The sequence below is a fragment of the Eumetopias jubatus genome, unplaced genomic scaffold (genome assembly GCF_037043125.1).
Source record: "Eumetopias jubatus isolate StellerSeaLion01/CBP00866 unplaced genomic scaffold, mEumJub1_p1.0 scaffold_10, whole genome shotgun sequence".
In the NCBI taxonomy this organism is placed as follows: Eukaryota; Metazoa; Chordata; class Mammalia; order Carnivora; family Otariidae; genus Eumetopias; species Eumetopias jubatus.
In genome coordinates, this window is record NW_028274816.1 from 65,048,467 (window position 1) to 65,063,713 (window position 15,247).

At 59.2% G+C, this 15,247-nt stretch overlaps 2 protein-coding genes across 6 annotated transcripts in view; both read left to right on the top strand.

The window, feature by feature from the left end:
- LOC114200933 (uncharacterized) overlaps positions 1-4,924 on the top strand; it is a 47,454-nt gene extending 42,530 nt beyond the window's left edge. For both annotated transcript variants that reach the window (XM_088027005.1, XM_088027004.1), the window contains 3 exons: positions 1,087-1,213; positions 1,537-1,653; positions 2,167-4,924. In XM_088027005.1, the coding sequence (XP_087883131.1) occupies positions 1,093-1,213; positions 1,537-1,653; positions 2,167-3,620 (1,692 nt within the window). In that variant the 5' untranslated portion in view covers positions 1,087-1,092 and the 3' untranslated portion in view covers positions 3,621-4,924. The remainder of the gene's footprint in view (positions 1-1,086; positions 1,214-1,536; positions 1,654-2,166) is intronic.
- Positions 4,925-7,329: 2,405 nt separating this feature from the next.
- ZNF446 (zinc finger protein 446) lies at positions 7,330-14,197 on the top strand. 4 transcript variants are annotated; one of them, XM_088027011.1, is made up of 7 exons: positions 7,330-7,368; positions 8,646-9,026; positions 9,104-9,305; positions 9,567-9,661; positions 11,263-11,347; positions 11,571-11,663; positions 11,804-12,423. In XM_088027011.1, exons 1-7 carry the CDS (start codon positions 7,330-7,332, stop codon positions 12,328-12,330), a joined length of 1,422 nt encoding a protein of 473 aa, XP_087883137.1. In that variant the 3' UTR covers positions 12,331-12,423. The 4 variants fall into 4 exon arrangements, with proteins under 4 accessions (XP_087883137.1, XP_087883138.1, XP_027949184.2 ...); XM_088027012.1 differs by having other exon boundaries at positions 11,574-11,663; XM_028093383.2 differs by lacking the exon at positions 11,263-11,347 and having other exon boundaries at positions 7,340-7,368; positions 11,804-14,197.
- The last annotated feature ends 1,050 nt before the right edge of the window (positions 14,198-15,247 follow it).

The following is a 15,247-nucleotide window of genomic DNA, read 5'->3' on the forward strand; positions in this document are numbered from 1 at the left end:
ACGACGCAGAGCGGGGGTGGCCGTGTGCAGGGGCCGGGCGCTGCCACAGCCCAGGTGGCGGAAGACGGCACCTGCGGCACACCGGGCCCGTGGAGATGGGGAAAGTGGTCGGATTCTGGAGAGATCTGATGTCTCAGGTGCGGCGTGGGAGCCAGTGGCCCGAGTGGAGCACAGTGCCAGGTTTTCTGGCCTGAGCACCCAGAAGAACAGAACTGCTGTAGACGGACACAGGCATTTGAAGGGAAAGCAGGCTTCAGAGTAAGATCAGGGAATCTGTGCTGTCCCGGAGTGGAGGTATCACGTGGACCTGGAATTGCAGATGTCCGAGGACACAGTCCTGATAATTCTGAGCCGGCAGGGCCTGGGAATCACATTGAGGAGGAAGGAATCCTGTGGACTCAGCCAGGGATGGGTAGCACTCCAGGGAGGTGAAGACAGGCTGGTAGCCCCTGGGGCTCTGGGAGGAAGTCAAGCGGCCTAAGGCAGGGTTTTGGCCAGGGAAATGGGGGGAGGGGTGGGCGTGGTCATGGAGGGAGGAGGAGACTGGCTTCCTGTGTGCTCACCAGATCCTTGGGCCCCCTCCTGTAGTGACTGGAGGGGATCAGCCAGCCAGTCCTTCATGCTGGAGGAGCAGCCTTGGGATGTCAGGCAAGTTCAGCAGAAGGGGGCGTCCCTCCAGGCCTGGGCAGGTCCACAGCTGGGACTTGTACAACTGCTCGTTACAGGAACAGTTAAGGGCATGTCTGGGGAGGGTCAGTTTGTGCAAAGGCTGGAGCACAGGTGGGCACCCGGGCCTGCCCTTGGGGTGGCAGCCATCTGAAGGCCGTGAGCTTGCTCTGGCTGCCTTGTGTGAGTGGCCAGTGGAGAGGCCGAGAAGGCATCTGTGCCCTGGACCGGTAGGGTGTAGGGGAGAGGAGAGAAGTTTCGTCTGCAGAGTTGCAGAGCCTGGGGGGGCGGGGAGGGGGGGGGAGGAAGGTAAGCCTCTGAGGGACGTGGGGAAAGGCAGCCTTTGGGACGGGGAGGTGGGTCCTGGGTCCTAGAGCCATAGCTTAGACCGTGTCCATCTTCCCCTGCCCGCTGTTGTAGGGCCTGATGGCCTTTGAGGATGTGGCCGTGTACTTCTCCCAGGAGGAGTGGGAGCTCCTGGACACAGCCCAGAGGGCCTTGTACTGCCACGTGATGCTGGAGAACTTCACACTTGTGGCCTCGCTGGGTAAGGCCCTGGGTTTTCCACGGGAAGCTCAGTTGTTGCCAGCACTAACCCCATATCTCCTGTTGGCCTATGAGCAGCCTCACACCAGCTGGCTGAGTGTCCCTGTGCCGCCGTGGCGCCTCTGTGTTCAGCCTCGGCCCCTTTCATCTGCTGCTGCCAACACGGTTCTCCTCACAGGGACCATTGCACTTTTCCTGTGAGTCCTGCCCTGTGGTGTGGTCTTCTTGGGTGCACGGATGACACCATCTATGTCCCATAAAGTCGTGACTCCTGCCCTCTGTTGTGCTGGGCCTGGCCCCTCACTTGCTTGTCTTTTCTCACAGGACTCTCTGCCTCAAGACCCCGGGTAGTCATCCAGCTTGAGCGTGGCGAGGAGCCCTGGGTTCTCGGTGGGACAGTTGCGACGCCAGCCAGGAATGCTCACAGGAAGCCCAGCCCTGGTGAGTGGGGACTCAGAGGGTGTGAGCTTGGGCCCACCGGCGGCCAGGCTTCTGTCCCCCTTTCCCTGCCTTCCTGGACACTCTCATCTCTTGCCTCCCACCTGACTCCGTCCTGTTCTCCTTCTACCGTCAGCCCCTCCTGGAGGCTCTGGCCTTGGCTCGCCCACCAAGGGGGAGCTCCCGTGGGACCCCATTCCGGGCACCGGGGCACAGCCTTTACCAGGACGCTCCTGGTCCTGCTTTCATGGAGTTGACCATGCTAGGGGAGAGGCAGCGGGGAAACAGAGTTTGTGAGTAAAGCCTATAGCGGCAGGTAGCCATCCGTGTAAGGAGCAAAAGGAGGCTGGAGGAGTCCCCCGAGACAGAAGGGAATGACGCACACTGGTCTGGCTGCTGCTTTCCTCCCCAGCTCGCACACGGTCCTTGGCATCCCCTTTGTCTGACCGCTAGGCCTGCCCCGGTCATCCCGTCTCGGCCAGCATGACCCAGGGTCTACCATTTCTGTGCCTTCAGGTTCCCGTCACCTGGCATACGACAGGGTTGTTCCAGGAGCAGCAGAACTGCCAGGGGCCTTCCATGACGGCTCCCCTCCAGCACCTACGAGGGTCCTCCCCTTTGCTGGCATCTGTGAGCGTGGGAAAAGCCTGGAGGGCTGGCGGGGCACCTCCCCCTCTCAGGAGAAAAAACCCACAGGGGTGTCTGTAATCTACTGGGAACGGCTCCTGCTAGGTCCTGGCGGTGGGGAGGCCAGTGTCAGTCTGCGGCTGACCTCCCCACTGAGGACGGTCGAGGAGAGCCCACCAAGAGAGAAGGCCCTTGTGACCCGCCCCATGCCAGGCAAGCAGCCAAGGGCATGTGGGGGCCAGAAGCCATATGGGCGGGAGGCCCCTGGAAGCGCTTTCCCCAAAATTCCAGAATTTGAGTCTGGTCTCACCTCTGGGGAAGGAGGAAAGAGTGCAGTTAGCCACAAGCCTCATGGACTCCCTGCTGGCCAGGAGCCCGCAACCTGGGATCAGCTGGGCAAGGCCCTCCACCCAGGCCCTGGCCTCCTTCCCGGGGAGAAGCCCTTCGAATGCAGGGCGTGCAACAAAGTATTCGTGAAGAGCTCGGACCTGCTCAAGCACCTGCGCACACACACTGGAGAGCGGCCATACGAATGCGCGCAGTGCGGCAAGGCCTTCAGCCAGACGTCGCACCTGACGCAGCACCAGCGCATCCACAGTGGTGAGACGCCCTACGCGTGCCCGGCCTGTGGCAAGGCCTTCCGGCATAGCTCCTCACTGGTGAGGCACCAGCGCATACACACAGCCGAGAAGTCCTTCCGCTGCAGTGAGTGTGGCAAGGCCTTCAGCCACGGCTCCAACCTCAGCCAGCACCGCAAGATCCATGCAGGCGGGCGGCCCTACGCGTGTGCCCAGTGTGGCCGCCGTTTCTGCCGCAACTCACACCTCATTCAGCATGAGCGCACGCACACAGGGGAGAAGCCTTATACTTGTGCCCTTTGTGGTGCCGCCTTCAGCCAGGGTTCCTCACTCTTCAAGCACCAGCGTGTGCACACAGGCGAGAAGCCCTTCGCCTGCGCACAGTGTGGCCGCGCCTTCAGCCACAGCTCTAACCTCACGCAGCATCAGCTGCTGCACACGGGCGAGCGGCCCTTCCGCTGCGGGGACTGCGGGAAGGCTTTTGCCAAGGGCGCGGTGTTGCTCAGCCACCGACGCATCCACACGGGTGAGAAGCCCTTTGTGTGCGCACATTGTGGCCGCGCCTTCCGCGAGCGCCCGGCCCTCTTCCACCACCAGAGGATCCACACGGGAGAGAAACCTGTGCGCAGACCCCGGCGTGGGGCAGGCCTGACCCCCCAGGCCAGGCCTTCTTCGGTGGTGTCATCAGAGGGCTCACTGGGGAGGGAAGCGGGGTCCACTTCTGCCTCAGGTCCAGCCGCAGTTTCGAAGCCTGCTGAAGCCTGAGTTCACAGCTCCAGCCTTCCCAGGCTTGTCGTAAAACACCCACGTTCCCTGCATACCCACATCTTGGAGAAGATCCGTGTGTGCACTGTCGGTCCGTCTGCACATGGTGACGACGTTTGCCATTTCAGCTACGGCTCACTCCAACCCTAAGTGGTCAGCCTGCAGATCTCGCAGGGGCACATTCCCCCCATTTGGACGCTGGGACTTGGGCAGGGCAGAGACTCGGCAGTAGAGTGCCGTTTCGTGCCTGTTATGACTGTGGGTGCTCAGGTGAGGAGGGGGACTGCTGGAACGCTGGGGAGGCAGTCCTAGAAGTTTCCCCTGTCCACGCACAAACTGGCCGCCAGGCCGACCCTCTGGGTACTCTTCCAAGACCTCGCTTCCTCCAGGGCCTCCTGAGAGCGGACCCAGTGGCTAGGAGGTCATGTGGGGGCCAGGTGTTGGCCTTGGGCTCTGTCTTAGCTTCCACCTCTGGGGGAAAGAACCGACGAGAGAGGGAGAGAGATTCAGGCCTACAGAGGGATCCTGACAGGCAGGGTCTTGCGAAGGGTCAGCGTGTGCCAGCTGCCAGCCCTGTGAGGTGGCTGCTGTGGCTGGTATCCCCACTCCTCAGATGAGGGAATGGAGGCGGAGAGAGGGGATGTGAGTTGTGCACAGCAGAGCCAGGACTTGAATCCAGGCCACAGGCCCAGCATCCAGACAGCTCACCAGTCTGCCCCCGGGGTTTTAACCGCCATGCTCGGGTCTGCCAGTGTGAGAGCTGGGTGATGCCAGGCCTGCCTGCCCGCTCGTGGCAGTCCCACAGTGGGTGGGCCAAGCAGAGGGGGCGGTCCCTGGGGTGGGGAGAGGGAGACAGGCATGAAGACTGATAGGTCTTGAGCCATGCTCTTTCATTCGCTTTCTCATCCAAGCCTCAGCATTGGCCACGTCCCGTTGTTACCAAAGGCACCGCTGCCGGAGCCTTTATATTCCCCCCGCCCTGACGAGAGGTGATCGTGACAACAGGTTTGGAGGAGACCACATGGGACTCCTTGTTTCTCCCCGTGGCCCTCACAGGCCAGGGCCCGTCCTGCCGTCAGTCCTCACACCCAGGGATGTTAGTGGTCTCTCTACTTGGGAACAAAAAAGAAAGAGCAAAAATTAGCAGTTGGAATGGATGCACCTTGTGTAAATCCTTGCACAGCACTGTGGAAGTCCACAGCTTCAGCCTCCCCTCCCAGCCTCCAGGTCATGGTTCAGGAGGGTTTAACGGCACAGTCCAGAGAGGCTTCCTGATAAAAACTTGTCGAACATGTGCATGGTAACAGTCTGATGCCTGTTTCATCTTAGCACATCAGTGTGTGTTGTCACAGAGCTGCAGGGACTTGGCTTTGACTCATGTCTCTTTGAGAGGCCAGAGGGTAGCTATGTAGCCTGAGGCCCACTTTCTGTGATACCTGTTATCTCCTTGGCAGCAAGAGGTGTGGGGTCAGCCCAGGAGATCTAGGCAGGGTGGACTGCATGGGGTGGCCCCAAATAGGACTTAGCTATCTGGATATGAGTCTTTGTGCATCCCGGCCAGGGATTCTAGGCAGCGGTCACCAACACTGGCCAGAAAGATTGACTCCAGTTTGGTGGGTCCTCCAGTCCCACCACCTCCCAAGGTTTGGCATCTGTGTGTCATGTACTACGCCCACAGACCTATCGCCCTCCCCTTCTCACTCCCTGCCAGCAGGGCCAGACCTCTTTTATTCTGGAATCTCACTAATCCTGCCAGTAGAGGAGTCTTGCTGAGCCCAGTCCCAAAGACCCTTAGATGCAGGTCCTCTGTGCCAGGTCTTCTGGTCCCCTACAGGCCTCCAAGCCACCGTTCACCCCTCCTGCACCCATGCCTTCTGCTCTGCTCTGGTACACACTCCGGCCTCACCCACATCTTACCTTCCCTTAGAATGGCATCAGGAGGGTGCCATTGTCAGTCTGCACAGCTGTGAAATGCAGATGGACCCCCACTCTGATAGTTCTTGGGAGCCCATGGGATTCAGGGGCAAAGGCAACTGTCAAACAGCAAGTGGGTACTCAAGTCATACCCAACCTTTTCTGCGTCTTGGACTGAAGCTCCTGGAGCTCTCGTGACCCCTTGAGCTGGGTCTGATGTCCTATGCCATCTCCCCACCAGTCTCCTCCCCATTCCATTGAGCTCTTTCTCCCCTGGGTGCTTGGGCCCTGCTATGCCTCACTTCCTCTACCCTTCTCAAACCCACCTCCCAGTACCTAGGATTGGTCAGTGGCCCACACTCCGGTCTTACGGGAACGGTAATAACCATGATTACCTGCTTTCCCCCATGTCTTGGGCCTTACATTGCCCTCCCCTAAACTTCTGTGGTCATGTTGAGCCTTGTCCTGTCAGGCTAGTCCTTCTCTTGATCCTCAACAGGCTGAGTGTAAAAGTGCCCTTTGAGCTCTTTGGGGCAAGATGGTGGTGTGAACATACGCATCTCACTTGGTTCAGAAACCCACCGAAGCTACAGAGACGAAAGTGTTTAAAAATATGAGCCCACAAGAATGAGGGTGGTGAAACGGGTCCACAGCAGTGGCATTTTGGGACTGGAAGCAGATGCAGATGTGGGACCTAGCTCTGATTTAGAGAAAGCCAAGTACTGATTTGGCACTGGGGGGAGTGGACAGAGGTCCCACCAGGCTTATACTGCAGAACTCCAGAAAGCATGCAAACCAGCAGCCCCCTGGGAGAGGGGACTTCAGACAAAGCTGACTCGGGGAGAGCTACCAACGCTATTAGAGCGCCAGCTCTTGCCACAGAGTGGGTGGTGGAAGCGTCGTTTCTGGGGAGCCCTTACGGTTCCCGAGGGACGACCTAAGTCCCCCCCCGCGCACGCACACACACAAAACAGCTCAGTCTGATGACGCGCAGAGGAGCTGACACGCCCCAGCCGTGCAGATGCTCGGAGCTTTCAATCAGTGTAGGACCACTGCTCTTCGCTGAGTGCTGGCAGCTAGGCATTCCTAGGTACCACAAGAACCCAAAGCAGGCATATGCACTTTAGGGTTGAATGAGCCATGGTTCCGCTGCTTGACCTCTGGAAGCGAAGCACCCCTTCCCACAGTGTGATTCTTGGAAGATCACGGTTACTAGTTCCGGTACCCCATGCAGAAGGTCGGCAGCGTCCCACAAGGTGGACAAAAGCCTTCATCCCTCACTTTGCAGCACTGACATCTGAAAACCTGTCAGACTCCGAGGGTATAAATCACGGGACAGTTTCCTCGTGGGTGCGTGAGTGCCCACCCTGGTCCTCGTTCGCGATGTCCGCAGGGCGCTCAGCGGAGGTCCAACGAAGGACCCCAGCACCGTCCGCGCCGGAATCCTTCCCGGGGTTGTCGGAGAAAGTCCACACATTAGGCCGGACTTGCGGGTCCGGACCCTGCTTCCTCCTGGGACCACCTGGAGGCGAGTCTCCGCCGACCTACACTGCGCAGGCCGTCACTTCCGGCCTCGCGGGAGGACCGGGCGACGCTCTGGCCGTTGCCTTGGAAACAGCGGGAGGCGGGCGGATGTCCCCTAGCGGAGACCAAGAGGCCTGCTCAGCGACGAGAACGAAGCCCCCAGAGGAGCGCGGGGGAGGGGCCTGGGTGGGGCGCTAGCTCTGAATGGCCGTCAGGTCGCGCTCCTCCCCCGTCACCTCACCTGCCAATAGGCGCCGGGCCCACTGTGCACATGCGCAGGATTCTAACATACCGTCCGTCACGGCCGTCGGTGAGTCTAGGGCTCGGATGCAAAGGAAGAGCGGTCGCCAGTGAGGGGAGGGAGCCCCCGAACTCTGCGACTCTTCCGAGGACCGGAGCTCTTCTCAGTCGTGAGAGGCCTTTGGAAATGAGCGTCCGCGGGCGGAGGCCGCGCCCGTCCTTGCGTGCTGAGTCTCACGGGAAACGTAGTCCGAAGGGAGGGGGCGGTCCCTGCCGTGCGGGCGCGTGATTGGCCAGGGCGCAGTCGCCATGGCAACGCGCGGAGGGGCGGGCCGGCGGGGCCCCCTCCCCGGAGGGGCTTCCGGGCGCCCGCGCCGCGCCGCGCCGCGCCGCGCCGCGGCTGAGGCGAGCGCGGGCTCGGCTGGGCGGGGCGCGGCTCTTTCCTTCCCCCGCGGACCCGGCCGCCCGGGGCTCCCCGCTCTCCGGAGAGCCCGCCTCCCCCCCGACGCGCCCTGCGCGCTCCACCTCCTGGCCTCGGCCCGGCCCCCGCTCCCCCAGCCCGGCTTCCCTTTCCCCTGGCGAGCCCGCCTCTGTCCCCTCCCGTTTGGGAGACGGACTCCGGGGGCTCAGGCCGGGTCCAGCTGGTCTGACGGGCCCCGCCGGTGGCCTTGCTTCATGCCAGACCCTCTTGACGGTCGGGGCACAGCGCCCGCAACTCGTGGCTTTGCTTTGTTTCGTTTCGCTTTTCACGTGCTTGGTTCGGGCGGCGTGCGTCGGTCGCAGTTCGCGCTGGTCGGCGAGCACGGCGTCTTGGAGTCCACACAGCCCCTTCCTCGGCCCATGGCTCAGACGTGCGTCCTGCTTCTAGCCGGCCCCGCGGGGGCCCCCTTGAGTCAGCGTGTCCCGACGCCCTGGAGATCGTGGGGACGCGCACCCCGCCATAGCCCAGCATGGCCCCGTATCCCGCTGCTGCCTCTTCCCACCTTCGCTGCCCCCGCTCACCAGGGATGATGGCCTCACCCAGTCCCTGGCTGCCTGTCCCTCGGCCTCCGCCTGTCACTTTCCCTGGCTCATGAGTCAGACCCTGGAAGCCCGCGATGACTCCTTTTGCCTCCCTCTTCGTCACCCCCTGCAGTTTCGCGGAAGCTCCACTGGACAACTTGCCTCCCAAGCATCCATCCACAAGGCTTCCTCCGGCCCACAGTTACTGTCAGCGGCCAGCTCCTGTGACACCTCCACGAAGCGTTCCCAGCCGCAGGCATCCCTGGGCCAGGGTCCTCCCTCAACCAGCCTCAGCCCCCTGGGCTGGGCCTGTCTGCCCGCACCCTGACGCCTCCTTTCCTGCAGGTCCCTCTTGTTGGCTGCAAGAAGACACCCGGTACAACAATGCCATCCCCACTGGGCCCCCCACGCCTGCCCTCTGTGGACCCCGTGGCTATCCTGGACCAGCCTGAGGCAGCGCGCCTGCGCTTCCGGGGATTCTGCTACCAGCAGGTGGCAGGTCCCCGTGAGGCCCTGGCCCGGCTCCGGGAGCTGTGCCGCCAGTGGCTGCGGCCCGAGGCGCACTCCAAGGAGCAGATGCTGGAGCTGCTGGTGCTGGAGCAGTTCCTGGGCACGCTGCCTCCCGAGATTCAGGCCTGGGTGCGGGCCCAGCGGCCCGGCAGCCCTGAGGAGGCCGTAGCCCTGGTCGAGGGCCTGCAGCATGACCCTGGGCAGCTGCTGGGCTGGGTGAGTGTGGCCAACGTTGACTTCTTGGAGGGTCAGGAGCCAAACTGGAGCCCCTATGACTTTCCTCTTCCCTTCAGATCACAGCCCATGTCCTGAAGCAAGTGGTGCTCCCGGCAGCACAGAAGACAGAGGAGTCTTTGGGGAGCTCCCACCCTTCAGGGACAGTGGAGCTCCTCAGGGCAACCTCTGGGGAGGCCTCACAGGACACCCACGTGGAGAAGTCTGCCCAGCTTAGCTGCAGCGTGAAGGAGGAGCCAGATGCTGATGGGCAGGAGATGGGTGAGAGTGGGAGCCACACAGGGTCTGGGGGGCTCCCGGAGGGAGTGTGAATGTCCCCAGACTCAGGAAGGACTGCAGACTGCAGAGCTGGGTCCCCAGGAGGCAGGAGGAAAGGGCTGGTGGGCTGCCTGCCGTGTGACTGGCACACACAGTAGCCTCCTGCCTCCTGGCAGAGGAAGGCCAAGGCTGCGGCACCAACACCAGCTCACCTGCCATGGCTCGCAGGAGCGGCACCTGACCCTCATCTGCCTCATTTCCTAGCACCTTCCAACCCCCCAGATCCAGCCCAGTCCCACGAGGGGCACCCTGGACACCGGGAACCAGCCTCCACGTCCTTCCACCCACCCAGGATTCAGGTAAGCAGCCCCAGGAGGGAGGTACAGGCACCCAGTAGGAGGAGTGTGTCCTTGGTGGCCACCCTGCTCTGTCAGCTTTTCAGGCTTCTTGGCTAGCAGCTTTTGTGCTCTTTGCTGCCCAGAAATGGAGTTGGTATCAGGCTCCTCCTGCAGATCCTGCAGGACAGGGACAAGCTGGTGGTCTCTCTAAAATTGGGAAAAATTTGGGCCTCAGGCCATGCAATCTGGTTTGGAGTGAGTGGGCCTGGTAGGGGTTGGCTTCCTCATTTACAGAGAAATTGGGGATTTTGAAGCACTCAGCAGTCTTAAACGGGTACTTGGGGATTTGAACTCTCATGTGCATGTGCGGAGGGGTCAAGACGATGAACCTTGGCAAGAAAGCCTGAGCACCACACAACCGTCTGGCCTCCCTAGTCCACCAGAGATCAGGATGGAGATAGCTAAGCCACAACCTGCAGCCTCCTCTCTCCTGGGGCTTTCCTCAAAGCCCAGCCAGTCCTGGATTGTGGCCAGCGAGGCATGGAGGCTCCACTGAGGCCCCTGCTACCTGGAGTGCTTGGTTCCTGAGTGTGGACAGCGGGACTTCTGTCCCTCTCCCAGCAATTTTTCTCCTAAGCCACTCCACTGGGGAGCGTTCCCGGTGGAAGAGCTGGTTGAGATGTGCTTGGAGGCTAAAAAATTCTTCCGGGCTCTCTCCACAGTCTGATGGCACAGTGGGAAACAGCTGGGTGGGCAGGCCACAGCCTCCAAAGCCGCCTGATCTCCAGCCAACAGCATTCCAGCTGTGGCTTCACGTGGCTGTCTCCTCCCTGTGCCTGGACCTCCAGTGGTTTGTCTGTCAGGATTATTTTTCCCACCCCAGCAAAGCCCCAGATGATGGGATTTTGGGAGGCAAGGAGAGCAGAAGCCAGGGACAGGGAGTGCATCCCCTGGTAAAGTCCACAAGGGTCCTGCTTCGACCACCAGAGCTCACCCTCTGGCAACAGGCAGGAGCCAGCCCACCGCCCCACCCACACACATCATCTGAACCCTGAGATGCTTGGCTGCACCTCCTAATGTGAGTTCTCCTGCCCTCAACCTTCCCACAGCCAGGTCCCCACATCTAGGAATGCTGATGGCCTTCAGCGGCTCCCCCAAGGTGGATCTCTGTTACTTTTGTAACCAGAGGCTTGGGGAGAGGTGGCTGGATCCCCTTGGGTCCGCAGGCCTTTTGCTCTCAATGCAGCACACTGTTCAAGGCAAGGAGGTGGGGACAGTCATATCAGGCCCCCCCCCCCAGGCTTCCCCCAGAACCCATCAAGGGGTTCTCAGCTCCAGTCTGTCTGGCTAGACTATGGGAGTGGGGCTTCTGAGGGGGACAGGTGCTAACAGCATCCCCCCAGTGAGCTGGAAGACAGCTCCTCTCTGTCCTGTTTCCCAACCTTCACACACCCTTTTCATCTTCATCTTTATCAAGCAAAAGAGCCTTAGGTAATCTGCCTGCTTCCTCAAGTAATTAGTAAGGTTGTGACCGGGAGACACAGGCAGGGTAGGTCACTGCAGGGCAGGGCAGAGGATGGGGGGTGGACAGGCACCAAGGGTGATGGGCCACATCCCCACAGGAGGAATGGGGGCTACTGGACCCGTCACAGAAGGAACTGTACTGGGACGCAATGCTGGAGAAGTATGGCACGGTGGTCTCCCTGGGTGAGGACCAGCCATGACCCCTCCTTTGGTGTCTGCATACCACTGGCTGTAGGGCTCACTGCCCGGCCCTTCCCTGTGCACGTCTCCCAGCGCTTACCCGAGTTCCCGCTCGTTACCTGGGGGCACCGTGTCACCTACCAGGGCCCCCAGCCTGCCCCTAGTATGCAAGAGCCCCTCACCCGCCCCCATGCCAGGACTGCTACCTGACTGTCCCTCACCCCAGCAGGGATACCAGCCCCCCCGCCGGAGGCACGGGCTGAGTCGGGGCCGGGGGCCATGTGTACAGGGACAGAGGGTAGAAGAAACCTCCACCCGGGTGAGTGCTTCTCCATGCGACCTGAACCACCTGTTCTCTGGTGGGGTGGGAGCTTGTCCGCCCCACACACCTGGCGGGAGAGGGTGGGCCAATGTCAAGGGCACTGGGCTATCTGGGACTGCCACCTCTCCTTCCCCCAGGAGATGAGAGTGAGAGTCACTGCGAGGGTCCGCCCCACTGCCCAGAGGCCCAGCCACCCCGGGGCCCGGGGTCTGTCGCCTGGGAGGGCCCGTCTGGGGCCTCTGTGTCTGCCAGGGCAATGCTGGGAGCAGAGCTGGAGCCTGGTGCCCCGAGGAGGAAGCCTTACACCTGTGAGCTGTGTGGCCGAGGATTTGACTGGAAATCAGTCTTTGTCATCCACCACCGGACGCATGCAGATGGGCAGGGTACGCGGGCCCCGGCACTGGCCGTCGGGGGTGCTCAGAAGCTGCCACAGGGTTCCCAGGAGCCAGGCACACCCCGGTACCCCCGGCGCGTGCTCCCAGGGCCCCGGAGCTATGCGTGTGAGGAGTGTGGGCGCAGCTTTAGCTGGAAGTCGCAGCTGGTCATCCACCGCAAGAGCCACGCGGGTCAGCGGCGCCACTTCTGTGGAGACTGCGGCCGTGGCTTCGACTGGAAGTCCCAGCTGGTCATCCACAGGAAGAGCCACCGGCCGGAAGCCCCATGAGTGGCTCGAGAAGGCGGCCTCATCTTGGGGGCCTTGGAGCCTCCAGGGCCTGGACACAGTTCCCGGGGCTCTGGTTCCAGCCGTCCCAGGGCTGCTCAGCCTCTGTGCATCAGAGTTTCCAGGAGGGTCCCCTGCCCCATTTCAGTCTCCCCAAAACAGCCACCTGGGTGTAAGTAAAAGAAGCTGCCTGGTGGGGCCTGGCTTGGAACCCACGGCCTAAGCCTGGTGACTTCCAAGCTCTGAGATCCCCAGCTGTGACCCGATGCAGGCTGACAGGCTAAGGACTCTCGCTACCCCTGGGACCTTAGTGGCCCCAGGTGGATGCTCAGAAACTGCCCCTTTCCACCCTTCCTGAAGCTTCTGGGCCTGATGTCTTGGTGTGGAAGGTGCTGAAAGCTCAGAAGAGCATGCTTTGCTTCTGTTTGCAGGCGGATGGAAAACTTAACGACCCTCCACGTTTTGAGGTTTTTAAAAATTCCACTTTTATAATGGGAAGTTTCTGCGTGGGAATTCTGATCTCTGCTTTCTGCTGGTCAGAACATCAGCAGTGCCACTCCTGCCTGGCAGCTGGACCCACAAGAAGGGCCAGCAGTCCTGGCCTCCTGGCCTCCTTTGTTCCTCGGCCACCATGTCATTCCTTGGACTCCTTGGCCTTTGAGCTCTTGAGTCTCAGCTTGAGTGGACCCTAAGGGGACTTCCTTCGCAAGTATGGATGAAAAGGAGGGTGGCCACTGAGGAAGGGTACACAAACAGATGTCACTGGGGCCATGTGATTTAAAAGTAGTTTGTGATCACTTGGACTAATTTGAACTGTACAAGAGAGCACAGGTAAGGGAAATGACCCCGAGTTCCACTGTCTCGTGTCAGTGACTCTTCCAGGAGTCACACGTGGGGGCGTCTTATAAATCTTGTGGAGCTACTGCATAGATCATGCTCTTCTCACTCATTTCCCGGTTATTAAAAATGTATTTTAATGCCTGGGTAAAAATTCCGTTTTCTATCCAGCAGTGTCATTTCCTACCAAGCCCAGATAGTTCGTTGTTCACCCCCATGGTACCCAGTGCATCACCAGTGATGCACACTCCCAAGCATACCCTTGGGATGCAACTCTGCTTATTTCCCTTAGAGTAAGTCTCCCAAAGTAGGATTGTTGCATCTACAGAGCATGGGACTTTTGTTTCCCTTTTGCCTTAAAACAACACTGGGTTCCTTGAGCCAATTCCAAGTCTTCCCCTACCCCCACAACACCAAGCAGTTCTCCAACAGAAAATATTTTTTAGGGACGCCTGGGTGGCTCAGCTGGTTAAGTGTCTGCCTTCGGCTCAAGTCACAATCCCAGGGTCCTGGGATCGAGCCCCACATCGGGCTCCCTGCTCACCCCATCAGGCTCCCTCCTCTGCCTCTCTCCCTGCTCATGCTCTCTCTCTCTTCCTCTCTCTTTCTCTGTCTCAAATAAAATAAATAAAATCTTTAAAAAAAAAAAAGTTGAAGCGTAAGAAAGATTTGATGCACCACTGCAGGCTTTGAAGACAGAGGGAGTCACACCGTGGCCCTCTGGAAGGTAAGAACAACCCCTTGCTAACAGCCAGCAAAGAAACAGAGACCTCAGTCTTACAAGCACAAAGTATTGCGATCTGCCAACAACTTGAAAGGGCTTGGAAGCAGGTAATTCCCAGGTCTTCCAGATAAGAGCCTAGCCCAGCCAACGTCTTGATTTCAGCTTTGTGATACTGTGTGCGGACAACCCAGCCAATGTCTCCCAGATGTCTGACCTGCAGAACGGTGAGCTAATAAATTGATGTTTTAAGCCACTAAGTTTGTGGCAATTTGTTAAACAGCATAGAAAACTCAATACAACCATGTATTATTAATGGATTTAGTACTGCTCATGGCCAAAAATATAAAACTGGCCTGCATCCAGTGATGAATTGGGAGTGTGGAATAAAATGGTGATAGTGTTTTTTAATAAAATTTTTAGAAGTAAGAAATGAGGGGCACCTGGGTGGCTCAGTCGTTAAGCGTCTGCCTTTGGCTCAGGTCATGGTCCCAGGGTCCTGGGATCGAGCCCCTCATCGGGCTCCCCGCTCTGTGGGAAGCCTGCCTCTCCCTCTCCCTCTCCCACTCCCCCAGCTTGTGTTCCCTCTCTTACTGTGTCTCTCTCTAGCAAATAAATAAAAAATTAAAAAAAAAATAAATGAAGCAAATAATGACTTTGGAAAACCTTGGCAGTATCTGCCACAGCTAAATCTATGTATACTCTTACTCAGCATTTCCACTTCTGGGCATGCACCCAACAAAAATGAATGCTTGTTTCAGCTCAGGTCATGATCTCAGGGTTGTGAGATTGAGCCCCACGGTCGGGCTCTGCGCTCAGCACAGTCAGCTTGTCCCTCTCCCTCTGCTCTTCCTGCAGCTCACTCGATCACTCTGTCTCTCTCTCGTTCAAATAAATAAGATCTTAAGAAATGAATGCTTTTGAGCGCCAGAAGACACGTACAGAAGCATTTAGAGCAACTATCTATAAAAGCGAAAAAATCAGAAAACAGCCCAAGCCCACTGCAGTTATCAATGTATTGCCTCTCCGCTCCATATCATTACCTGTCTGCATTAATGGGCTGGACCTTGTAGTCGGTACTCCTTTGCAGTCAACATATTAAGCTTTGTCAGTAGAGGGCACTGGAGGGAAACTACAAGGTGTCTTCCTGTTTCTCTTCTACCGGCTACCATAGCAGTACATGTGGAAGACTCTGCCCAAAGTAGGCATTCTTTTTGGCTAGCTCAAAGCCTTGGCCCAACCTAGTAACCACCTCACCAGGGTACCCTCCTGATGTGGATACCACGTACCCCAAGGTACCCTGCTGGCAAGCAGCTTCCCAATGTCTCTTGCAACAGATACTGCATGCTGTAGGCCTCGGAC